The following is a 21864-nucleotide window of genomic DNA, read 5'->3' as shown; positions in this document are numbered from 1 at the left end:
TTCTGTTGTAGATAGTTTACATAAATCTCAAATATTTGTTGAATAATGCCAGATACCAAATTCATTGCATCACCACATTTGTAATACTCACTTTTCTTTTCATGTTATAGTCAGGTAGAAAAATGTTTTCTATGATCTGCAGAATTGCACTGCCCTCTTATGGCTAAGTTGGTGTAATGTTAGCAATACAGTGGATAGAATCTATCGCAACAAATTATGTAGGTTTTCATGGTTGTGTATTGGCTGCCTCTGGGTACTCTGGTTTTCATTCACAATAGGGTTGACGGGCATGTTTTTTAACTGGTATGTGACTTTAGTCTGCATCTGTATGTACATAAGTGAGGAATGAGCATTAGAAATCCTTTAGCTATGATGTAACAACTTTGGAATTAAAATTAATAATAGAGGTAAAACAAACCAACTTTTATTAAAAAATGAACGAATCCACATCAGTTTGCAGGTAAAAAAAAAATTACAAAATATATATATTTTTTTTTTTTTACACAAAATTGTCACTTAAATGATTTACTGCTCACACATGCAATGGGAATATGTGGAATTACTCCCCAAAATACATTCTGCTACTTCTCCCAAATATAGGGATACCACATATGAGAGACGTTTTGGCCGTTTAGCCAAGTACAGGACCCCAAAATCCAATAAGCACCTTCAGGCATTTAAAGGGCTTTATTTCCCAATTACACTTCCTGACTACCCATCACAGTTTTGGAGGCACTGAAATGTCAGGATAGCACCAAACCCCCCAAATGACCCCTTTTTGGAAAGCAGACACCCCAAGGAATTTGATAAGAAACATGGTGAGTATTTTGCAGATCTGATTTGTTGCCACAAGTTTTTGGAAAATGAAGAAAGAAAGCAAACACATTTTTTATTTCCTTTTTTTATATTTCAAAACCGTGTGAGAAAAAAATGAGATCTGCAAAGTATTCACCATCCCTCTTTTTAAATTCCTTGGAGTGTCTACGTTCAAAAAAAGGGACATTTGGAGAGGGGGGAGGGGGGTTCGTGCTATTCTGGCATTTCAGGGACTCCAAAACTGTGATATCTAGTTAGCAAGTGAAGTGAGGAAGTTACGCACCTTCAGGCTTTCAAAGTGGTTATTGGATTTCAGGCTCCTGGATGTGGTTAGGCTCCCAAAAGGTCTCACACATGTGGTATCCTCATACTCAGTAGAAGTAGCAGAATGTATTTTGGGGTATAATTCCACATATACCCATGGTTAGTGTGAGCAATATATAATTTAAATGACAACTTTGTGTAACAAAAAAAAACATTTTTTGTCATTTTCCAAAGACTTGTGGAAAAAAAAAATCTTCCATGGACTCAGTATGCCTCTCAGAATATAGCTTAGGGTGTCTACTTTCAAAAAAGGGGTCATTTTGGGGTGTTTATACTGTCCTGGTATTTTAGCACCTCACGAAATATGATAAGCAGTCAGAATGTAAAAGCTGTGTAAATTCCATTATCTATGCCATAGTTTGTAGATGCTATAACTTTTACACAAAGCAATCAATATACACTTATTGGAATTTTTTCTACCAAAACATGTCATAAATTTAGGCCAAAATGTATTCTGCTACAGCATTTGAGTTGTTTGGATATTTTTTATGACAGAAATAAGAAAATATTTTTTTTCAAAAGTTTTGGTCTGTTTTTGTTTATAGTGTGAAAAATAAAAAGCGTACAGGTGATAAAATACCATCAAAAGAAATCTCTATTTGTGTGAAAAAAGGACATGCATTTCATTTATGTACAGTTTTGCATGACCGTGCAATTGTCAGTTAAACTAGTGCAGCACTGTATAGCACAAAATTGCGTAAATTGCAGTATCTATACCAAAATTTAATTTGGGTACAGAATTGCATGACCGTGCAATTAACAGTTGAAATAGTGCAGTGCTGTATAGCAAAAAGAGACCTGGTCAGGAAGGGGGGTAAATCCTCAGGACAGCAAGTGGTTAATTAGGCTTTTTGCTTATTAGAGCTAATTGGGCCTTCAGTTACCATGGATGAGAATACCGTACATGTTTGCCTTATTTGTTGTTTGGACCCATAGTAGGGTACATAAAAAATAATGCACATTTTGCCTTCAGGGTGGCAAATAAATTACTATCTAATTTTCAGGTATCATACATAGATTATAAACACTTTGCATTATGAAACTGTGCTACCCACTGCACACTACAACATTAATAACTATAAAAAAAATTGTAATTTTTTTTCAACACTGACACTCACAAACTGACAAGGCATGCATGCTACACATCACACACCGCCACAGTAATAAAATCCTTTTTTTTTTTAATCCTACCTGAAATACACAGATATTGCCACTACAACTGGCACAGATACAAGAGCTATTACAAACACTGACACCATGCATACGATTATGTTCACGCTACACTCTTACACTACCATGGTAAGAATGATAAACCTCAATGAGGGGTGCCTGGCAGAATTCTAGCTAACCCTCAATATCCTCTTTGCCCCAAACTCCTCAGAAGGGCACAGAAAGAAAAACTTCCCAGAAATCCTGGTGCACAATGTATCTATGATTTATGTCAACATAATTACTGGTGGTAATCTCTTTATAGGGATGTCAGAGTTTATGTTCAAGCATAGGCCATCCATGTCACCCATTTCCACTTTGGCTGGCTTATTCCTTCTTCTGACGGTTCCAGATGAACCTTGGAGTTATGTTTTCATGGAATTTATCACAGATCTCCTTTCCTCAGCAGGCTCCACTGCTATCTGGGTAGTGTGGGAAACTGCTTAAAATAGTAGAGCATAAAAGACACAGGGAGTCACCAAATAATCTATTTTTAGGGCCTCCTTCCCACTTTTGTTCCAAGAAAGTTCAGTTCTGACACAAAATAGTTACCCTAAGCTGGAGTTTCCATCATTTCTCTTTCAATACTACAAAAAAACACAGATGCTTCCTTTAGTCTTGCAGCACCACTGCTATGGCCCTTAGGATTAAGGCTTCTGTCTGCTTCCCCACAGACTTCACAAGCACCCTGAACTACTCAAGCTGCATGGGTAAGAATGCTGGGTGGCATCAAATCCTCTTTATCCCTGCAAAACTGCACACAAATTGCCAGTTTACCAAGTTCCATCACCCCATGTTATTTTTTTGACACCCCTTGCCTATTAGCCTAGAAAACGGGTATATTTGATTTGACAGATTTGGCTCCCATTGATTTGAATATGGTTTGGCATCCAAACTTCTTTGAAGTTTTCTGAACCCTGTTTGACTTGGCTCATCACTAATGAATATTACTTGAAATTTAGGTAATATCAATTTAATGCATATGCTCTTTATAATCCATTTTCATCAAACATAGATTACTTTTATAGCTAATTAAACCTTTTTTTATTACCAGGGACAATCCGTCAGAAAGGTTAGGAAACTTGAAAAATGGAGTGAAAGACATCCAAAAGCACAAGTAAGTAATCAGGAAAATGGTGCACATGAAAATATTATTCAATGGTAAATGTTTATTAAAAATTGAAAGGGCTCTATGCAGAGAAGGTCTGGCCTAAGTAGTTTTGTGTTTCAATATATTTATTGAATTTTTTCAGAGACAAACAAGGAAATGATATATGGTTCATTCATACAATATTGCAATACAATGTAATATAGTTGAGCATTTTTGTTTTTACTCCGCTTACTGGGTGGCGGTGGTGGTATTGGTTTTATTTAGCAATATCATCAGAGGTATTCATATGTGTATGATGGACCTTGGTGAGGAGCCTGGGATGTTAGGGGGGTATTGGTAGGGGAGATGAGGGAGGTAGGAAGTAGGGGAGGGAAGATAGAACTGGGTGAATGAGGATATACCAGTCTAGGAGGTAACTTTTTATGCTTTAATGTCATCAGCGTTGTACAGAGCATTTTGGGTGTGTTAACCATTGGGCCCATTGCTGATTGAATTTATGTTGAGAGGAGGCATTGATTGCGTATTTTTTCTCCATTTCTCATTGGGTATTGAGGTCTGTAATTAGGGAAGTAAGTGAGGGGATATTATTTGTGTTCCATAATCTGGTGATGTTTATTTTGGCAGCGAAAAGTGTGTGGGTAATAATTGTTCGGGAGTGAAGAGGGAATTTCTCGATCCCAATATGTAGGAGTGCCAATGAGGGATTTGGGATTATCGAAATTTTGGTTATGTCAGATATTAATTGGAAGATAGTATTCCAGAAGGATCTAAGTGATTTACATGACCAAAGAATATGTAGTGTTGAGCCTGTCTCACTGCATTGTCTCCAGCATGTAGGAGACTGTTTCGGGTAGTAGAGGTAAAGTTTGACCGGGGTCAGGTACCATTGGTGGAGTATTTTTAGATATGACTCCCAGTGAGAGCTGCATCGGGTAGCTTTATAGGTAATGTTGAAGGCGTTTTCCCAACATTGTAAAGTTATTCATTCTGATAGGATTTTTTCCCAGTTGGTTAGGGAAGTTGTTTGTAATGTGAATTGTAAGTTTGTGAGGTATGTGTAGAAGGTGGAGATACCCTTATCTGGGTATCAGTGAACTCAAGTGTGGTACCGTGAAATTTCCTTGCTACTAAATACTCCACGGTCAACTGTTAGTGGTATTATAACAAAGTGGAAGCATAGTATTATAATACCACTAACAGTTGACCGTGTGGAGTATTTAGCAGCAAGGAAATTTCACGGATGGACTTATTGCACAGTTGGCAACCTATCACGGTACCACGCTTGAATTCACTGAGCTCCTGAGAGCGACCCATTCTTTCACAAATGTTTGTAGAAGTAGTCTGCATGCCTAGGTGCTTGATTTTATACACCTGTGTCCATGGAGGTGATTGGTCACCCCTCCAAATCATTGGATTCAGGTGTTCCAAAGTGTATGCATATATATATACGTATATACATATACACACAAACAAACACAAAATCTGTAAAGAGGCCATGGGTTTATTTAATACACCCAAGAAAGCAGACAGCGTGTAATTTTAAAAGCACAGTGCCAAGAAAGACAACTCTAGTCTACAATATGTTGGAAAATTATTCCTATCTGACAAACTTGTAAAAGTTAAGTTACATGCACTGTGGAAAATGATTTTCATCTCAGGACTAGTCTGACCCTACTAGGAAAAATGGATTTTTCTGGAATCTTACAAACCCCTTAAACATTCAGACTTGTTTTTTTACATAGATATATCATGTCAATTATATAAAATCATTAAGAAATAATTTTAGAAAATACAGAAGATGATATGCTATTCAAACACTGTATTAAAACAGACTGCATTTATACATACTAGAATTGCATTTTAGTGATGTAAATGTATGAACACACATACACTGAGAAAAGGTTAGATGAGATTACTCTTATAAGTTTCTCAGAATTTATTAACAGGCCAGTAAATGTAAATTACAAGTTGATTTGAATAAAAGAGCTATGTTAACAACATATTGGATATCAGATTGAAGACAGGTGGAGCTAAAATATGTATGCTGAGCCATTACTAGTCTAGTAACCTTTTTGGAGAAAGTTTTTTTTTTCTCAACAGAATATTTTGATTCTGTCCAGTAACACAGAGAACATTTTTTTGCACTGGCAATTGCTAGAAGTCCAAAATGCCTTATCATAAAAATATACAATTCAAAGCAAACATAATCCAATGTATGTGTTTGTAGGCATAATTTACAAATATTACAATGAAAGTAGTTATATTAGATATTGATAATCACAAGGAGCTTACTGCTGAAGCCTTTTGGCAATTTATCTTCTGTCACAACAGTTACTGCACTAATGAAAAGGCATTGGAAATGTTTTTGTATACTTATGATCTTGAAAAGAGATTTTAGCCATCAGAGCCTGCTCAGACCCCGTCTAATAATTTGGGAATTTATACATCTGTATATTTTTGTTATTTTGATACCCTGTATCTGAATAGAGCGTTTTGAGTATTAGCATTGCACACCTAGTTGACAATACCTGCAATTTGTATATTGTTTTTTGTCTTGATTTGCTTTTGTTACATCTAAAAGGTTAATGCTACCCATTTTAAAATCTAAACATACTGTAAGTTTATCTTAAGATAAAAACAAGTACTTCTTTTTGTCTTCTAGATGGTTTGAAGGCTTTAATTGGGAAGGTTTAAGGAAAGGTACATTGACACCTCCTATTATACCAAGTGTAAGTTCTATTTCTCATTCTTACTTTCTGTTGCTTTGAACTACTTTACAAATCTATGGATGCATACAGAGAACTGTTTTTGCAAATCTGTTCTACCAACAATGGGGTTCATTTACTTAAACTGGAGTGTGCAAAATCTGGTGCAGCTGTGCATGGTAGCCAATCAGCTTCTAACATTAGCATGTTCATTTATGCTTTGACAAAAAACCTGGAAGCTGATTGGTTTCAGAGCTGCACCAGATTGTGCACCTTCCAGTTTTAGTAAATAAACCCCAGTGTGTGTTTTTTCTGGAAATCTACACGTATAGTAAAATTGGAGCTTGCACTAAAAGTTATATCCACTTATTGCATCAGGCACCTGCTTCCGTGCCAAAACAATGTCGTGAATCCTGTAAAAGAACTAGCACATTATGAATGACTTACCTTAAAATAAAGCCCTCCAGCAGGGAACTGTCACCACTACAGAGGCTTCCATCTTCAGCCGGTCTTCTATCCGGGTTCACAAACTCTGGCCTTCCGACTAGCTGAGCTGCAATGTTGTCACTTCCGCGCATGTGGGCAGGAGTCTAGGGCCACAGTACTCTGAAGGAATGGCACGGGGGTATGCCAATCTTTCAGCGTGTATGCTCTGGCTCTCAAAAAGAGCAAATATCTCCTAAACTGTGCACGTTTAGGAGATATTCATTTTACCTACAGGTAAGCTTTATTATTAAAAAAAAAATGGTTTACTACCACTTTAAGGCCTTAACGTCAACAAATTGCCATCTACTTGCCCAAAACACAACTTGCCCTGTCTCCTCCTTATAGATTTTCTGGCTAGTGAGGACTGATGAAGTTTTTAGTTCAACAGCAACTATAATATTACTGATTGTGTTTTTCCTAGTGTGCTCCAACTAATAATTTGTTCCTTAATGACCTGTTTTTTCTCCAAGTATGTGGGTCCCTTTCTTAATATTGTCCTTGGTAATGTGTTTTTCTGATAATGGTGCCTTCCCCGGATTAGCAAATAGAGGAATCTACAGGACAGGCTATGTAATCATGGTAATGTGGCTATCCAAGCCTTGCCCCTCTTAAGCTGGGTAGACACAGATCAAAATGTGTCTGGTTAAGCAGGTACCAGCCAAATTTTGATCTGTGTGTAGCCCTCCCTGTCCGACAGAAGCAGATAATTAGATCTGCTGGAAAACCTTCTTCAATCAGTGGCTTGCAGTTGGCTGCAGCACTGATCCGTGATTTCTGGCAGTGGAGAGTCCACCGATATCCTGGTGAGGGGGATTTCTGCATTCACAGTGCCTGCTGAACAAAAAAAGGCAACAGTGTGTACCCAGCTTTAGGCAACACTGCCCACACAGTAACCTGTCTCCTCAGGAAAAAACACTTTCTGATAATGCATATTTGGAAACAAACTGTTTGGGATATCATATGTGTTCATAGAATGTTATCAGAGTTTTCTAATAATAAGCTCTAGTTACAGGCCATGTGGTAATATATCATCTGCATTAAGGCCTGTGCCCATAGGCTTTGGGCTTGTATGGTTGACTTTACTTTGAAATGATTCTGAGCTTTTTCAGAATTCATTGAAAAGGTGCATTGGGTCTCCAGTTGACCTTTGTCCAGTTTCAATCGTATTTTGCATTCCCATGAACTTGTTGCAGAATGCAAAAGCCACCTGACACAAATAAAAGTCTGTTAAACATAATTTTTTTGTGCCCTTTCTGGTAATATAGCCTGTATAGTAACATAGGCTATGTAAACAATTGCTCCATGTCTATAGAAGGACTGTCTGCCTTTATAGTAATGCGATCCATCTTGACTTGGTTATGTGGACCTCTAGCAAAACCACCCCTTTGGCAATGTATACCTCATGAAATATGCAATATATTAACTTAAAATAAAGATTTTGTATGATATTTCTATTTGTATATATCAACATAAAATGGGTTTCCTTTATTTTTTTTTGTACAGCTCTTCATTGTCTTTTGTTTTTTTATTGCAGGTCGCATCCCCCACAGACACAAGCAATTTTGACAGTTTTCCAGAAGATAATGATGATCCTCCCCCTGATGACAATTCAGGATGGGACATAGACTTTTGATGCATTTTTCTTTCCTGCTTCTGCCTTGCTGAAGACAGCTTTCCTGAAATATGGCTGCCAAGAGAACAAAAGATGGAACTGGGGAAGAATAGTGCTCGGGGTCACCATGATGCCTTGATTGATGCTGCTATAGTAACTACAGTGGCATTAGGACTTATTGCTTAGTTCACAATAACCCTCATATAACATATTTTATGTTTTGCCCCCTTAATATAGCAGTTGACATGGTGGTCCTGAAGCAAAAGCCTTTTCACTAAAAGTATATGCTTTCTATTATTGCAGAATTCACAATTTACCTTTGAACAGTATAGTGTAAAATGTATTAAAAACTGTACATATTTTGTAGTTAGTTCTATCCATAGAAAAGGGATAATTTATTTCGGTACAGTTGACTATGTATGGCAAGAACAACTCTTTAGAATATGGCTATACCATATTGGCACTCTGACTGCAATCCTAGTGTTGCGCTCACAATGCACTCGCTGGTTGGGGTAGATGAGACTTGTTAGCCAGTAGCCAAAAGAGCAGTCATAGAGTCAGCTATGGTTATGCCTATTATAAAGTATGTAAACTAATAACTTACTGCAGGTCAGAGTAGGTAAGTGTGGAAAATATTTATTAGTTTTACCCCAGATGTGTCCTGCTGAAAATGAATATCTTTTCCCTCTTTACTTTCAAAATCATGTGACAATTTTAACAAAGTGTACCTGTTGACTGAGCTCAATAGAGAGCCATTTTTTGTGATGGGATATTTACTCTTTAGAAAGGTTTTCCTCCATGAAAGACTTTGCTTCCTAGTAGAAATTTGGAATATATTCCTGTGACTAATACTGAGGCTCATAAATAACTGTTGTGGAGCATAAAAGGCAAAATAGGCATATTGCAGGACCCACTTTTTTTAAAAAGATCTAAATGGGCAGTAACTAAGCAAGTTATTGAGTTTGCTGATGTTGAGGTATGCATATTTGAAGTGTGTACTGAGTATGAAAATGCTTCAAGCATGCATAAAACAAAGGCAAAGAATTGTAAGTGCCTTTAGCAAGCCTTTCTGGTAGAAGGCCCTTATATTACGAGAATCTGCAAAAAAAATTCCACAGTCCCCATAAACTTTCGGTACTAGCCCAGCTGCCTCTGTTGAGTGCTGACAACAGGAACTCTTTTTAATATATATGACACAAGTTTCCCTGTGTATTGATAAAAATACTTTGTTATAGCCCATTCATTTTGAGGACCACAATCATTTTGGTCATTCTATGTTCATGTCAAATCAATTCTTGAAGCTGTTTTTTTTATTAGTTTTATTTTGTTTTTGTTTTTTTTTTGTTTGTGTTCATGACAAGACTGAATGTTAACCTCTATCTTTTGTTAGATTTTTAACAATTCTAATAATAAAAAGCACAACTGATGCATATGCTGTTGAAAATGATCATAATAGTTATCAATTCATTCATCCATCTTCATCTATAACTCTGAATGTAGCTAGTAAGAGCTGTACACTATTCTCTATGAAGAGGTACTAATATAGTCTCATTTGAATAAGTAAAAAAAAATAAGATACCTATATATGTAGCACTCCTCCTCTTGGGGTGGTGCAAAATGACCCCCCAAATAGTGTGGCAGGCTAACATTTCCATCTCAGGGTCTGGTCCTTTGTGTATATAGTGAGGTGAAAAAAAAAAGTTGGGCACTAATCACTTTATTCTTTTTACCTTTGCTAAACTCAATTCTAGGGTTTAGGAATGCAGGATACCTAAAAAGGGCACAAAAATAGGACAGCTATTCTGAAAGTAGTAATAACAAGCCCCTGTGAGAGTAGCCTCCCGGTAATTGCTGACCCTGGGAGAATAGCCAGAGAGATCTATTAGACCCTGTAAGTGCAGTCAATGTATTTCTTCAGATTTATTAATGCACTGTCATTTTGGTTTTTAACCCTCTGATAGCAGTCAAAAAAGAAATGAATCCTTTTTACAATAATACCTAGACCAAATCCGGGTCTACCCAACTCTTCTGTGACACTTCTCAACAAAAATATTCCATCCAACTATCTCCAGATTTCCACTACAGCAGGTAGCTTAAGTTCTTGGGCCTCTGGCACACATGCCCAGGCTGAAGAAAGGCCCAAGTAGAGAGACACTCTATGATGTCAGGAATTGGTTGGGTCAGATATATATTCATAACTCAGTGATTGTCCTTCTCCACAGATTAATGGAACTCTTTCACAGTAACAGGCAGAATCAAACAACCCTTTAAGTTTAAGGAGGACCTTCAAAGCCCAGAAAAAGGTGAACAATTGCTTGGTCTTGCCTACAGCCTTGCAGTAGATCATGCTAAATTTAATTTTGTTACACAACAGCATAGGGCAGGATCCCCAAATATAGTTTTACTTTCTTTGACAGGCTATAAAAAGGTTACTAAGTTACCAGTCCAAAACATATGAGCTTTGTCAATGGGAGCTGTACCTTACTTGTGTAGTTAAATTCATTAATAACATCTGCAAAAGAGTCAATTTAAAGGGTCACTATCATTAAATTATGGGTTCTTTATGCATTTTTAGAAGTTGCAACCCATACACACCATGAAAAATACAACATACAGCATATTATCTAGTGCTTATAAAAAAGCTACAAACTCAAAAGGACTTTCCTTTCCTGGTATGCACCTAGAAGAGACTTTAGTGTCTATGTTAAAATACTATTGTGAAGTAAACCTGAAACCATGTAGTTATGTTGGCCACAAATATGGCAAATTTGAGGTAAATGCAGCAATCTTCCAAATGCAAAAATGACCAAGAGATGAATGCAACCAAATACCAGCAGTTTCTATTAACACTGTGAAATTATCTGAAGTGTTGGCAAGGTTTCTTTTAGCCATACAGTTGTTTTTTGCTATTTAAAGCTGGTTGAAATTGCCTTAAAATTGTTGCGTGTGTGGCTAGCATTAGTTGTTCCCAGGGACAGGTTTGTCATTTCCTCTGGTTTCCCTTTATGGCATATGCCATATATTACATTGGAGAATTCACTTATGGCAGCACTGGGCTCTAAGTGCAGATAAACATTACTAATTTTATCCAGAAGGCACAAATGAAGCACTAAAAACCAAAGTTTAGTATTTTTATTTTTTTTGGGGGGGGGAGTTATCATTAAAAACAGTTACACGTAATGGTGTGTATCATATTACCTACAAGCTGCTGCTTCTTGTACAAATCTGCCTTGCAAGAAGAAGCAGCAGCCTGCCTTGCTAATGGAATACAAACCAATATATCCAAATATGTTTTTGCACTGTATCCCAAGGAAAAAAAATCAATTAAAATTTAATTTACCCTTTATGACATTTATCACTGAATATTAAAAAGGACCTTATTGTGGATTATTTTTCTATTTTGAAAACCCCTTTCCCTTAGCTATACCTAGTGTCTCCCTGGAATGGTCTGTTTATTTATTGTTGCCTTTGCTTTATAGCCTTTACCTGCTTTGTTTCCCAATGGCTTCACTGGCCACAATACTGCAACAAACCAATTCTTCTATTGCAGTCTGTTATGTCAGTTGAACATTAATTTCACCCTGTTAAGAGATTCCTCCACCCTTAAGGTCTCTGTATAGGTAGGAGGACAGTTGCCTGGTGTAAAACATGCACATTTGTGAAATAGGCATATTGTATGTTTATGGAAAAATATTGGATAAGCTATGAATCGCATTTGTTAAACTAAAAGTGATGTATCGGAGCTCAATGACATCTATAAGTAGTATAATATTGTGAATTTGAATATCTTCCAAACTAAAGAGCTTGGGGTGGAGGGAGCCATCAGCAGAGGTGAAAATGAACCCCTTCACATTCCTGATCTAATACATTAATTACAAGAGAAACAGATAAATTAGCAGTGGAGACTCCAGGATAAATTAGATTACGAAGAAGTAAATACAGTATTTCTATGCAGATTCTACTGATAAAAGTATACTGAAAATGTACTCTAAAATCAGTCAGTTTTAAATGTATTGCATCTATTATACATTACAGTCTTCATTTTCTGCCTTTAATGAACAGAATCCTCATCCTTTTTACCAAACAAAAATTGGTCACCATGTTCGATAAATTCCAACACAGCAACTGTTACAGAAAGAGTGAGCACTATCACGTGTCCAAAATCATCTTTCAGGAACACAATGAAATGATTTTTGATGAACACAGAGGAAGAATAACTGTGTATCACTGCTATCTGTTATTAAAGTAATAAGTCAATTTGCTTTCTCTTGTAAGCAATTTATCAAACTGTCCCTGGTTATAAAGATTTTGTAGAAGTTGCTATCTCTGGAAAAATATGAAAAACACTCTTTGAGAAAGTAAGGAGATAAGGAAAGTTTATTTGAAAGTTCCCTAAAGAAAACCTTACACAAAAAATAACTATGCACTGTATTTAGACATCAGATGTCTTCCAGTCTGACGCAACTGATGGCAGAGATTAATTCATATGCAGATACATGGAATCACAAATTTGATTGCAGGTTAATCAATGCAAAAAGATAAAACAGGATTTTAAATAATTAAAACAACCATAATAAATAAGTAGTTAATATATAGTTTTCAATGATAGTGTCCCTTTAACAGGTAATAAAAACACAACCAAAAGACACAATTTTTAAGGACTTACACTACCGTAATGAGACATACAAAATCATAGTCTGTTAATGGCTCCATGAAAATAGTTGTTGAGGGAGAACTTAATTTTTTTCAATTTTGTTGAGGATGCAAAATCTGCAGCAAAGAAGCATTTTACATTTGTTTTTCATTAGCATATAATCAAATACAAATCCAGCAATTCCTGTAACTTACCCCAGTCCATTCTGTCAGAAAAAGGGAATTTGATGCACTAATTCATGGGGTATGCTGATAAAGAGAATGTAATACCTGTTCTCTTAAATGATTCCAGTCAGTGTTAGACAAGCTTGGTTTACTTTATTCAGGTGCTATGTATATATTTCATCTATAATGCTCATAACTCATTCTTCAGCCATTGTATTTATGCAAAGTTTTGGTAACTACTTCGTAAGCATCTCACCAGAGTATTACAGTATTATACCCTCAAAACAAGCATATTTTGGCATGTTTAATTATATACTCTGTAAAAAGACCACATAAAACAATGAAATGTACTGGTCTAAATGAACTATCACCATGAAACCCTTCTGGAAATCTCATCTGTCAAAAGAATAATTTAATCTGTATAAATATCAGTGAAGCTGACCTAAAAGTGCAATGGAAAGAAGATAACTTGCCTGCAGCACCCAATCAGATTGCAGCTTTTATTTTTTGCTGATACTGAATAGAACATTAATTTTATTCTTTTGCTGACACTAAATAGACAGCTGATGGGTGGGTGTTTTCTGCAGTATAACTTTTTTCTTTTGCTTCTTTTTTTTTAAATAAATCCCCACTATGTAGCAATAATCCAAGATGTAAATTACATACATTACAATTCTTGAACATGTCTATACAAAATTCTAGTACAAAAAAAAAAAACATATGTACAGTGTGATAAAAAAAAACAGAGGGAAATTTACAAAAACTACTATGCTGTACTTGTATGGAGAAGTAAATAGAACTTGTAGCATATACTGTATATACACTGTAACTACCTCTGTTTAAGGAGGTAGCTACTTTTTTATCAATGAGGCAAATTGTGACTTTGAATGAGTGACACAGGAAAGCTGCCTCAGAATCTTGAAGACCACCCTTTCCTTGAAATCCTCCCACTGTAATGTTTCCAAAGACTGGAGCACCATTCTACTGTAGATTTTTTAATCTTTAAAACAAACTGATTCAATGTGCTTTCTTGTGAGAGCAGCCTAAAGATTTAGGTTTAATGAACAGTTTCAGGACAAACCTTTTCATCTAACCCCTTCATGTCATATAGGATTTGCTCTGCAGTTCCCTCTGGCGGCCAAGGGTTGAGCAAATAGTATACATTGATAGTACATCATAACGAAAGACATATCTAACTGTAGATATTATAAATTGTAACCATCGTTCACATCATCAATCCTCATTCTTCACAGACCCACTGATTTATTTTTTCATGATGTTATTGGGGATGCATTTTGTTGGGATTTTCATTTTATCCACAACCTGACTTAAAAGCAACTTGAATGTATATGTATTCCTTGAATGACTGAACAAACCAGGGGGGTGGGGGGGGACTGGGGAGACCTATAAAAGAAAATGTAATGGTGGCATACATGCTGTTGTTGGCTGTTAATTACAGTATATCAAAGATAGTAATATTTTTATGATTTTGGTTTTTGATTAAGTTATGGTACAAGTCTTCAGCTTTACCTCCGTTAAGTGTCCCGAAGCATGTCTGAATTGGCGTGTCCGACAGTAGGACCACATGCAAATAGTATTTGTGTGACTGTAGGTATTTTTGTGTTAATATTTATTAGATATGCGTAGCAGTATTTTTTAAGTAGTAACTCATGGGATGATCTCTTTTTTTTCTTATTTGTAATGTGCAGTGTGTTTAGCTAGGTGCAGGTGGAATTATTGTCAGTAGTAGTATGCAATTGTACCCGTATCACTTCATCCGTTCCATCGTCCTGAACCATGAAACCTGATGATTTTGGCATTGTTACAAGTGCCTTAAATTCACGGCATCTTCTAATAACCGTTTGGTGTTATGCTGCATGACTATGACAAACACACCTCAAACTGTTGTCCTTTCTTAGCTTGCAATGTTTTACAGTTCTTTCTGCTGACAGTTTCTAAGCCTTTATTATATATTTATGAAATACAAAAATGACTTTGTTCTATTGATTTATGTTCAATGTACTGGAGCTGTGTATCTGTTAATGGGATGCAGCGTCATTTCCGTGAAATGTATAAATGTATGTGCGGGTCTAATTAATATGGGATACTATCAGTCTATACACACAAATATTACTGTTTTGATAAGGTGCACATAAAACTAAAGTGATTATGATAGTTTGCTCTACCATGCAGCGTAGCAATTCAGACTTCTTAGGCTCTAGTAAAGTGTTTCTGCAAGGATGGAGTAGTCCATGATCACATAATGTAAAGGGGATTATTCACTGCACTGGTCTATCCTTCCAGGAAATGTTGGCAAACTCCTGACAAAGTGTGAATCTAATGAAAAACGACACTTAGTGGTTGCATCATCTTCCTGTGTTTTAATGGGAAAATAAAAATGCAGACCAAAGTGTTGTTCATGAGCTGGTAAATTGAACAGCAAGTTGGACCACCCCTAAAATGACATACAGAGGCATTCAGTACATTTGACAAATGTTCATATTATACAGGGGAAGTCAACATAGCCATCTAATATACAAAAGGAAATCAGTCAGCTTTAAAGGATAAGTTCACATTTAGTAAGAAGGTACATGTTACACCCATATTCAGGGTGTAATATGTAACGTGTTACTAAAGCACCTGCTGGCATCCTGAACCGATCTCCCATTGTGACAGTGTGTCAGGGATCTTCTCCCAGCACCCATTGTCACAATTTAAATACAGTATGGTTGTACTCTGCACACAGCAGTGTTATTCATTCACAGAGTTCTATCAATGAATGGATTACAAGTACCGCCTGCCATTGCGGCAGAAAGCTTGTAGTTCTCAATGAACTGAGAGGGAGCTGGTGATCATTCTCGTAGTTCAATGATATTCCTGGACTTCAGTAGCTGCCTGCCCTAAGGCATCCCGACCTGATCCCCCATTGTGACAACGTGCCAGGGATCTTCTCCCAGCACCCATTGTCACAATTCAAATACAGCGTGGCTGAGTGGGGCTTCGCCCACACAGCAGGATCATTCATTTACAGAGTTCTATGAATGAATGGATTGCAATTACAGGCTGTTATTTTGGCAGAAGGCTTGTAGTTCTCAATGAACTGAGAGGGTGCTAGCGAGCGCTCTTAGTTCATGAATATTCCTGGACTTCAGAAATTGCCTGCCCTCAGGCTCCTAAACAAGAAAATAATAAAAAATAAAAGCACATTTTTTTTAACATGCAAAAAATGTCCATTCATTTTTTTAAAATATGAACTTAGCTTTTAAAACACATCATTCTCATGAACATTGCCACTGAGGATATAAAATGTCCTCTCTGGTCCTCAGAATCATCAGACTAATTAATCCTGTATATTAGACAATTACAAAGTATTTAAACTAATCATTCAGGTAAAAAAAGTGTCATTTGACTAATATTCAAATGCCAGGGTAATAGTTATGGCAATATCTTTAGTGTACAGTTGCAAGAAAAAGTATGTGAGCCCCTTGGGATTACGTGGAGTTTTGCATGAATTGGGCATAAAATGTGCTCTGAACGTCATCTAAGTCACAACAATAGAAGAACACAGTCTGCTGAACATAATACTACACAAACATTAGATGTTGCCATGGTTTAATTGCACATAAAATGTAAACATTCACAGTGCAGGGAGGAAAAAGTATGTGAGGCCCTAGCTTAATGACGTCTCCCAGAGCTAATTGGAGCCAGGAGTGAGCCAACCTTGACTCCAATCAGTGTGATGATATTGGATGTGTTGCTGACATCTGTCCTGCCCTTAAAAAACACACACCTGTTTTGGGTTTACTGGTTTCAAGAAGCACTGTCTGATGTGAACCATGCCTCGCAGAAAAGAGCTCTCAGAAGACCTATGATCAAGAATTGTTGACTTGCATGAAGCTGGAAAGGGTTACAAAAGTATCTCCAAAAGCCTTGATGTTCATGTGTCCACGGTAAGAGACTGTCTACAAATGGAGAAAGTTTAGCACTGTTGCTACTCTCCCTAGGCGTGGTTGTCCTGTAAAAATGACTGCAAGAGCACAGCGCAGAATGCTGCATGAGGTAAAGAAGAATCCCAGAGTGTCAGCTAAAGACCTACAGAAATCTCTGGCACATGCTAACATTTTTGTTGACACATCTACAATAAGGAAAACATTAAACAAGAATGGAGTACATGGGAGGACACCACGGAGGAAGCCATTGCTGTCCAAAAAGAATATTGCAGCACGTTTGAAGTTTGCAAAAGAGCACCTGGATGTTCCACAGCACTACTGGCAAAATATACTGTGGACAGATGAAACCAAGATTGAGTTGTTTGGGAAGAACACACAACACTATGTGTGGAGAAAAAAAGGCACAGCACACCAACATCAAAACCTCATCCCCACTGTAAAACATGGCGGAGGGAGCATCATGGTTTGGGGCTGCTTTGCTGCCTCAGGGCCTGGACGGATTGTTGTCATTGATGGGAAAATGAATTCCAGAGTTTATCAAGACATTTTGCAGGAAAACGTACGACCATCTGTCCGCCAACTGAAGCTCCGCAGAGGATGGGTGATGCAACAGGACAATGACCCAAAGCATACAAGTAATTCAACAAAACAATGGCTGCAACAGCACAGAATACGCCTTCTGGAGTGGCCCAGTCAGAGTCCTGACCTCAACCCGATTGAAATGCTGTGGCATGACCTTAAAAGAGCGATTCACACCAGACATCCCAAGAATATTGCAACACTGAAACAGTTTTGCGAAGAGGAGTGGTCCAAAATTACTCCAGATCGTTGTGCAGGTCTGATCTGCAACTGCAGGAAACGTTTGGTTGAGGTTATTGCTGCCAAAGGAGGGTCAACCAGTTATTAAGCCCAAAGGTTCACATACTTTTTCCTCCATGCACTGTGAATGTTTACATGTTATGTGCAATTAAACTATGGCAACATCTAATGTTTGTGTAGTATTATGTTCAGCAGACTGTTCAGAGCACATTTTATGCCCAATTCATGCAAAACTCCACGTAATCCCAAGGGGTTCACATACTTTTTCTTGCAACTGTATATACTATTATTATTAGAAGATATTTTCTATTGTGCCCTGAGTTCCGACGCAGCAACTCCAAATTTTAAGAGATTGTGACCAAATCTCAAGGCAGATCTGGTGGTGTACAGACAGCTTTTATTTCCTTCTAAGACTGGCTATTAATTTAAAGAAAAGGAGGGTGTGAGTCTTGGGAAGTGCAGGTAGAGGAAAGTAAAGATAACTTGTGTTAAATCTGCAAGTTTGGCTCTGGTTTTCTCTAACTTTTCACCAGCAACTGCCCCTATATTGTATACCTCCTGAGAAATGAATATGGTACTTTTCACAGGCAATGGATATGACAGCTAATTTATTACCATTTGTCATAGAGAAAACCTATATGATGACATTTAGGGAAAGGATAAAAAGTCAAAGGAGAATTAAGAATTAGTGATGTTAAAGCTGAACTTCAGAATAAGCAAATACTGTCTAAATACTGATGGCCTGTGTATTCTTATTTGAAATATTGTTTCCTCTGTGTATTTCTTCCAGATCTGTGCAGTAAACCTGTAGTTAGGACCATTCACTGGCTCTCTAGCTTTGTGTAGGGTGACTGGTGTGGTCTCCACCCCTCCGGTAGATTTGTGCAGGCAGCCTCCACAAAGGTGGATGAGTCCACCCCAGAGCTCTGCTAATTGCACATACTATGTACAGCACATTGATGCTCTAATGGGCACTTTTATTGGAACAATATCTGGATTTTCAAAAGGCATTTGGTGCACACAAAGTGGATTTATATGGAAAGGTTTTTTTGCTTTGAGTTCAGCTTTATTACTTCAGTTGGTAAAGACTATATAAAAAACTTTTGAAGATAAGTTATCCCTATCTGAGAGCTCTAGAGCAATGGCTTTCCAGAGAAAACATTTTCAATTCACTGTCCAATTAGAATAGGTCTAAAGTATATAGATGGCTTATGTTCAACATCTGCAAGTATGAGAAGTATGAGAAGAATAGGAGTTAGGTTACACATATAACATGACCTTCACAAAAATGCTATTGTAGCTGCTGGGAATGTTTTCATTTTATCCCACTGCTTTTCTTGTCAATACAACTTTGTAGCCAACAAGTTGTATATTCTATTAATACTTATGGTATATTACCGTACCCCAACCTAATCCCTAAAAACAATATGGAGGCTGCCATTTCTAACCTCCTTTCCAAAGGATGCTAGTTGCCTGGCTGTTATGTTGAAGAAGTGAAGTATAAATGTGCATGTCAGGAGTAAAGCTAGAAGACCTAAACTGCATACTTTCTTCTGACTTGGTAACCTAAAATATTGAAGCAAGAGGATTGGAGCATGACAGGCAGCAACTAGGATTTTCAGAATGAATTTGGCCATACATTGTTCATTTTTTTAATTCATCCAGGAGACTGAACAAAAAAAATTTACAGGTTCCTCCATCTACACAAGTGAGGTGGATGGAGGAATCCTCCCTTACAGGACATTGTATTCTGATAGCAGGACTCGCTGCAGCCACTAATCAACAGTAGTTGATTCAATGGACAGGTATGGCCACATGTGGATAAAAATTCTTCTTATCCCTGCTGAACTTCAATCCATCTATGGCTAGCTTTAGAATTTTGACAATTCCATTTGTAATACTTCTCTCAGGAAAGGTTTTCTTAAAAGTCAAAAATAAAGCTTTTGCAGTCAGACCAGGGGTGTACGTACAGAGGACCTGGATGGGGGGGGGGGGGGTAGAGGCATATCCAAAATATAAAGGAAACATATTAAAAAAATTAATTTTAAATAAATAGATTACATAAAAAAGTTACAAAATAAAATAACAAAAATAAACAGCTACTAACTGCAGTAGCAGAACTACCAGGGTTGCAAAAGTTGCACGTGTGACCAGGCTAATTTATTTCATGATAGTAGATTAACAATCTGTACCATAAAACGCTCAGTGATTTGTAGTCTCTCATGAATTTACTCTTATAATTAAACATAAATACTTATGTACTGGCTTTCTATAAGAAAATCAATTGTAGGCCACTTCTAGAAACTGCATAAAATATGAGGCCCAAAATAGAGAACATACCTCTGATCTAGTAGTATGTTAGTGGAACAACTCCAGAGTGTATATAATGCTAGTAGTTATATATAGAATAAAAATATCTACACTCCTGTAACATACATACTTCAATAGGGACATTTCATTCTCAATTTGGCCATGGAACATATGTTGCCTTGTCAGTTGCTTATACAGTAATGAAAAGTAAGGTAATAATATATTAATTATGTTCGAAGCCACCATTACAAGTTGTTTTTGGTGAATGGATTACTGCACAATATGATCAGCACTTTCTTTTTACTAATCTTCAATCAAAACAGAATCTTGCACATAGTAAAACATGCCTCAAATGGGATCTATACCTTTTAAAATCTGGGTAGCCCCACAATATTCTACATTTTACTGCCACGTGTCCATGTGCTAATGTTGGAGGTAAACATACAGTCAGGTCCATAAATATTGGGACATCGACACAATTCTAACATTTTTGGCTCTATACACCACCACAATGGATTTGAAATGAAACGAACAAGATGTGCTTTAACTGCAGACTGTCAGCTTTAATTTGAGGGTATTTACATCCAAATCAGGTGAACGGTGTAGGAATTACAACAGTTTGCATATGTGCCTCCCACTTCTTAAGGGACCAAAAGTAATGGGACAGAATAATAATCATAAATCAAACTTTCACTTTTTAATACTTGGCTGCAAATCCTTTGCAGTCAATTACAGCCTGAAGTCTGGAACGCATAGACATCACCAGACACTGGGTTTCATCCCTGGTGATAGTCTGTCAGGCCTCTACTGCAACTGTCTTCAGTTCCTGCTTGTTCTTGGGGCATTTTCCCTTCAGTTTTGTCTTCAGCAAGTGAAATGCATGCTCAATCGGATTCAGGTCAGGTGATTGACTTGGCCATTGCATAACATTCCACTTCTTTCCCTTAAAAAACTCTTTGGTTGCTTTTGCAGTATGCTTTGGGTCATTGTCCATCTGCACTGTGAAGCGGCGTCCAATGAGTTGTGAAGCATTTGGCTGAATATGAGCAGATAATATTGCCCGAAACACTTCAGAATTCATCCTGCTGCTTTTGTCAGCAGTCACATCATCAATAAATACAAGAGAACCAGTTCCATTGGCAGCCATACATGCCCATGCCATGACACTACCACCACCATGCTTCACTGATGAGGTGGTATGCTTAGGATCATGAGCAGTTCCTTTCCTTCTCCATACTCTTGTCTTCCCATCACTCTGGTACAAGTTGATCTTGGTCTCACCTGTCCATAGGATGTTGTTCAAGAACTGTGAAGGCTTTTTTAGATGTCGTTTGGCAAACTCTAATCTGGCCTTCCTGTTTTTGAGGCTCACCAATGGTTTCCATCTTGTGGTGAACCCTCTGTATTCACTCTGGTGAAGTCTTCTCTTGATTGTTGACTTTAACACACATACACCTACCTCCTGGAGAGTGTTCTTGATCTGGCCAGCTGTTGTGAAGGGTGTTTTCTTCACCAGGAAAAGAATTCTTCGGTCATCCACCACAGTTGTTTTCCGTGGTCTTCCGGGTCTTTTGGTGTTGCTGAGCTCACCGGTGCATTCCTTCTTTTTAAGAATGTTCCAAACAGTTGTTTTGGCCATGCCTAATGTTTTTGCTATCTCTCGGATGGGTTTGTTTTGTTTTTTCAGCCTAATGATGGCTTGCT

At 37.3% G+C, this 21864-nt stretch overlaps 1 protein-coding gene across 4 annotated transcripts in view; it reads left to right on the top strand.

Moving 5' to 3' along the window:
• Window positions 1-9710, top strand: part of PRKG1 (protein kinase cGMP-dependent 1) — a 1352400-nt gene extending 1342690 nt beyond the window's left edge. For all 4 annotated transcript variants that reach the window (XM_089683127.1, XM_089683128.1, XM_089683125.1 and 1 more), the window contains 3 exons: window positions 3404-3466; window positions 6123-6189; window positions 8186-9710. In XM_089683127.1, the coding sequence (XP_089539253.1) occupies window positions 3404-3466; window positions 6123-6189; window positions 8186-8284 (229 nt within the window). In that variant the 3' untranslated portion in view covers window positions 8285-9710. The remainder of the gene's footprint in view (window positions 1-3403; window positions 3467-6122; window positions 6190-8185) is intronic.
• Window positions 9711-21864: the final 12154 nt, after the last annotated feature.

The sequence above is a fragment of the Staurois parvus genome, unplaced genomic scaffold (genome assembly GCF_062004578.1).
Source record: "Staurois parvus isolate SC_StPar_1 unplaced genomic scaffold, SC_StPar_1.0 ptg000303l, whole genome shotgun sequence".
In the NCBI taxonomy this organism is placed as follows: Eukaryota; Metazoa; Chordata; class Amphibia; order Anura; family Ranidae; genus Staurois; species Staurois parvus.
Note: the sequence above shows the minus strand (reverse complement) of the source record. Positions and strands in the feature narration are given on the sequence as shown.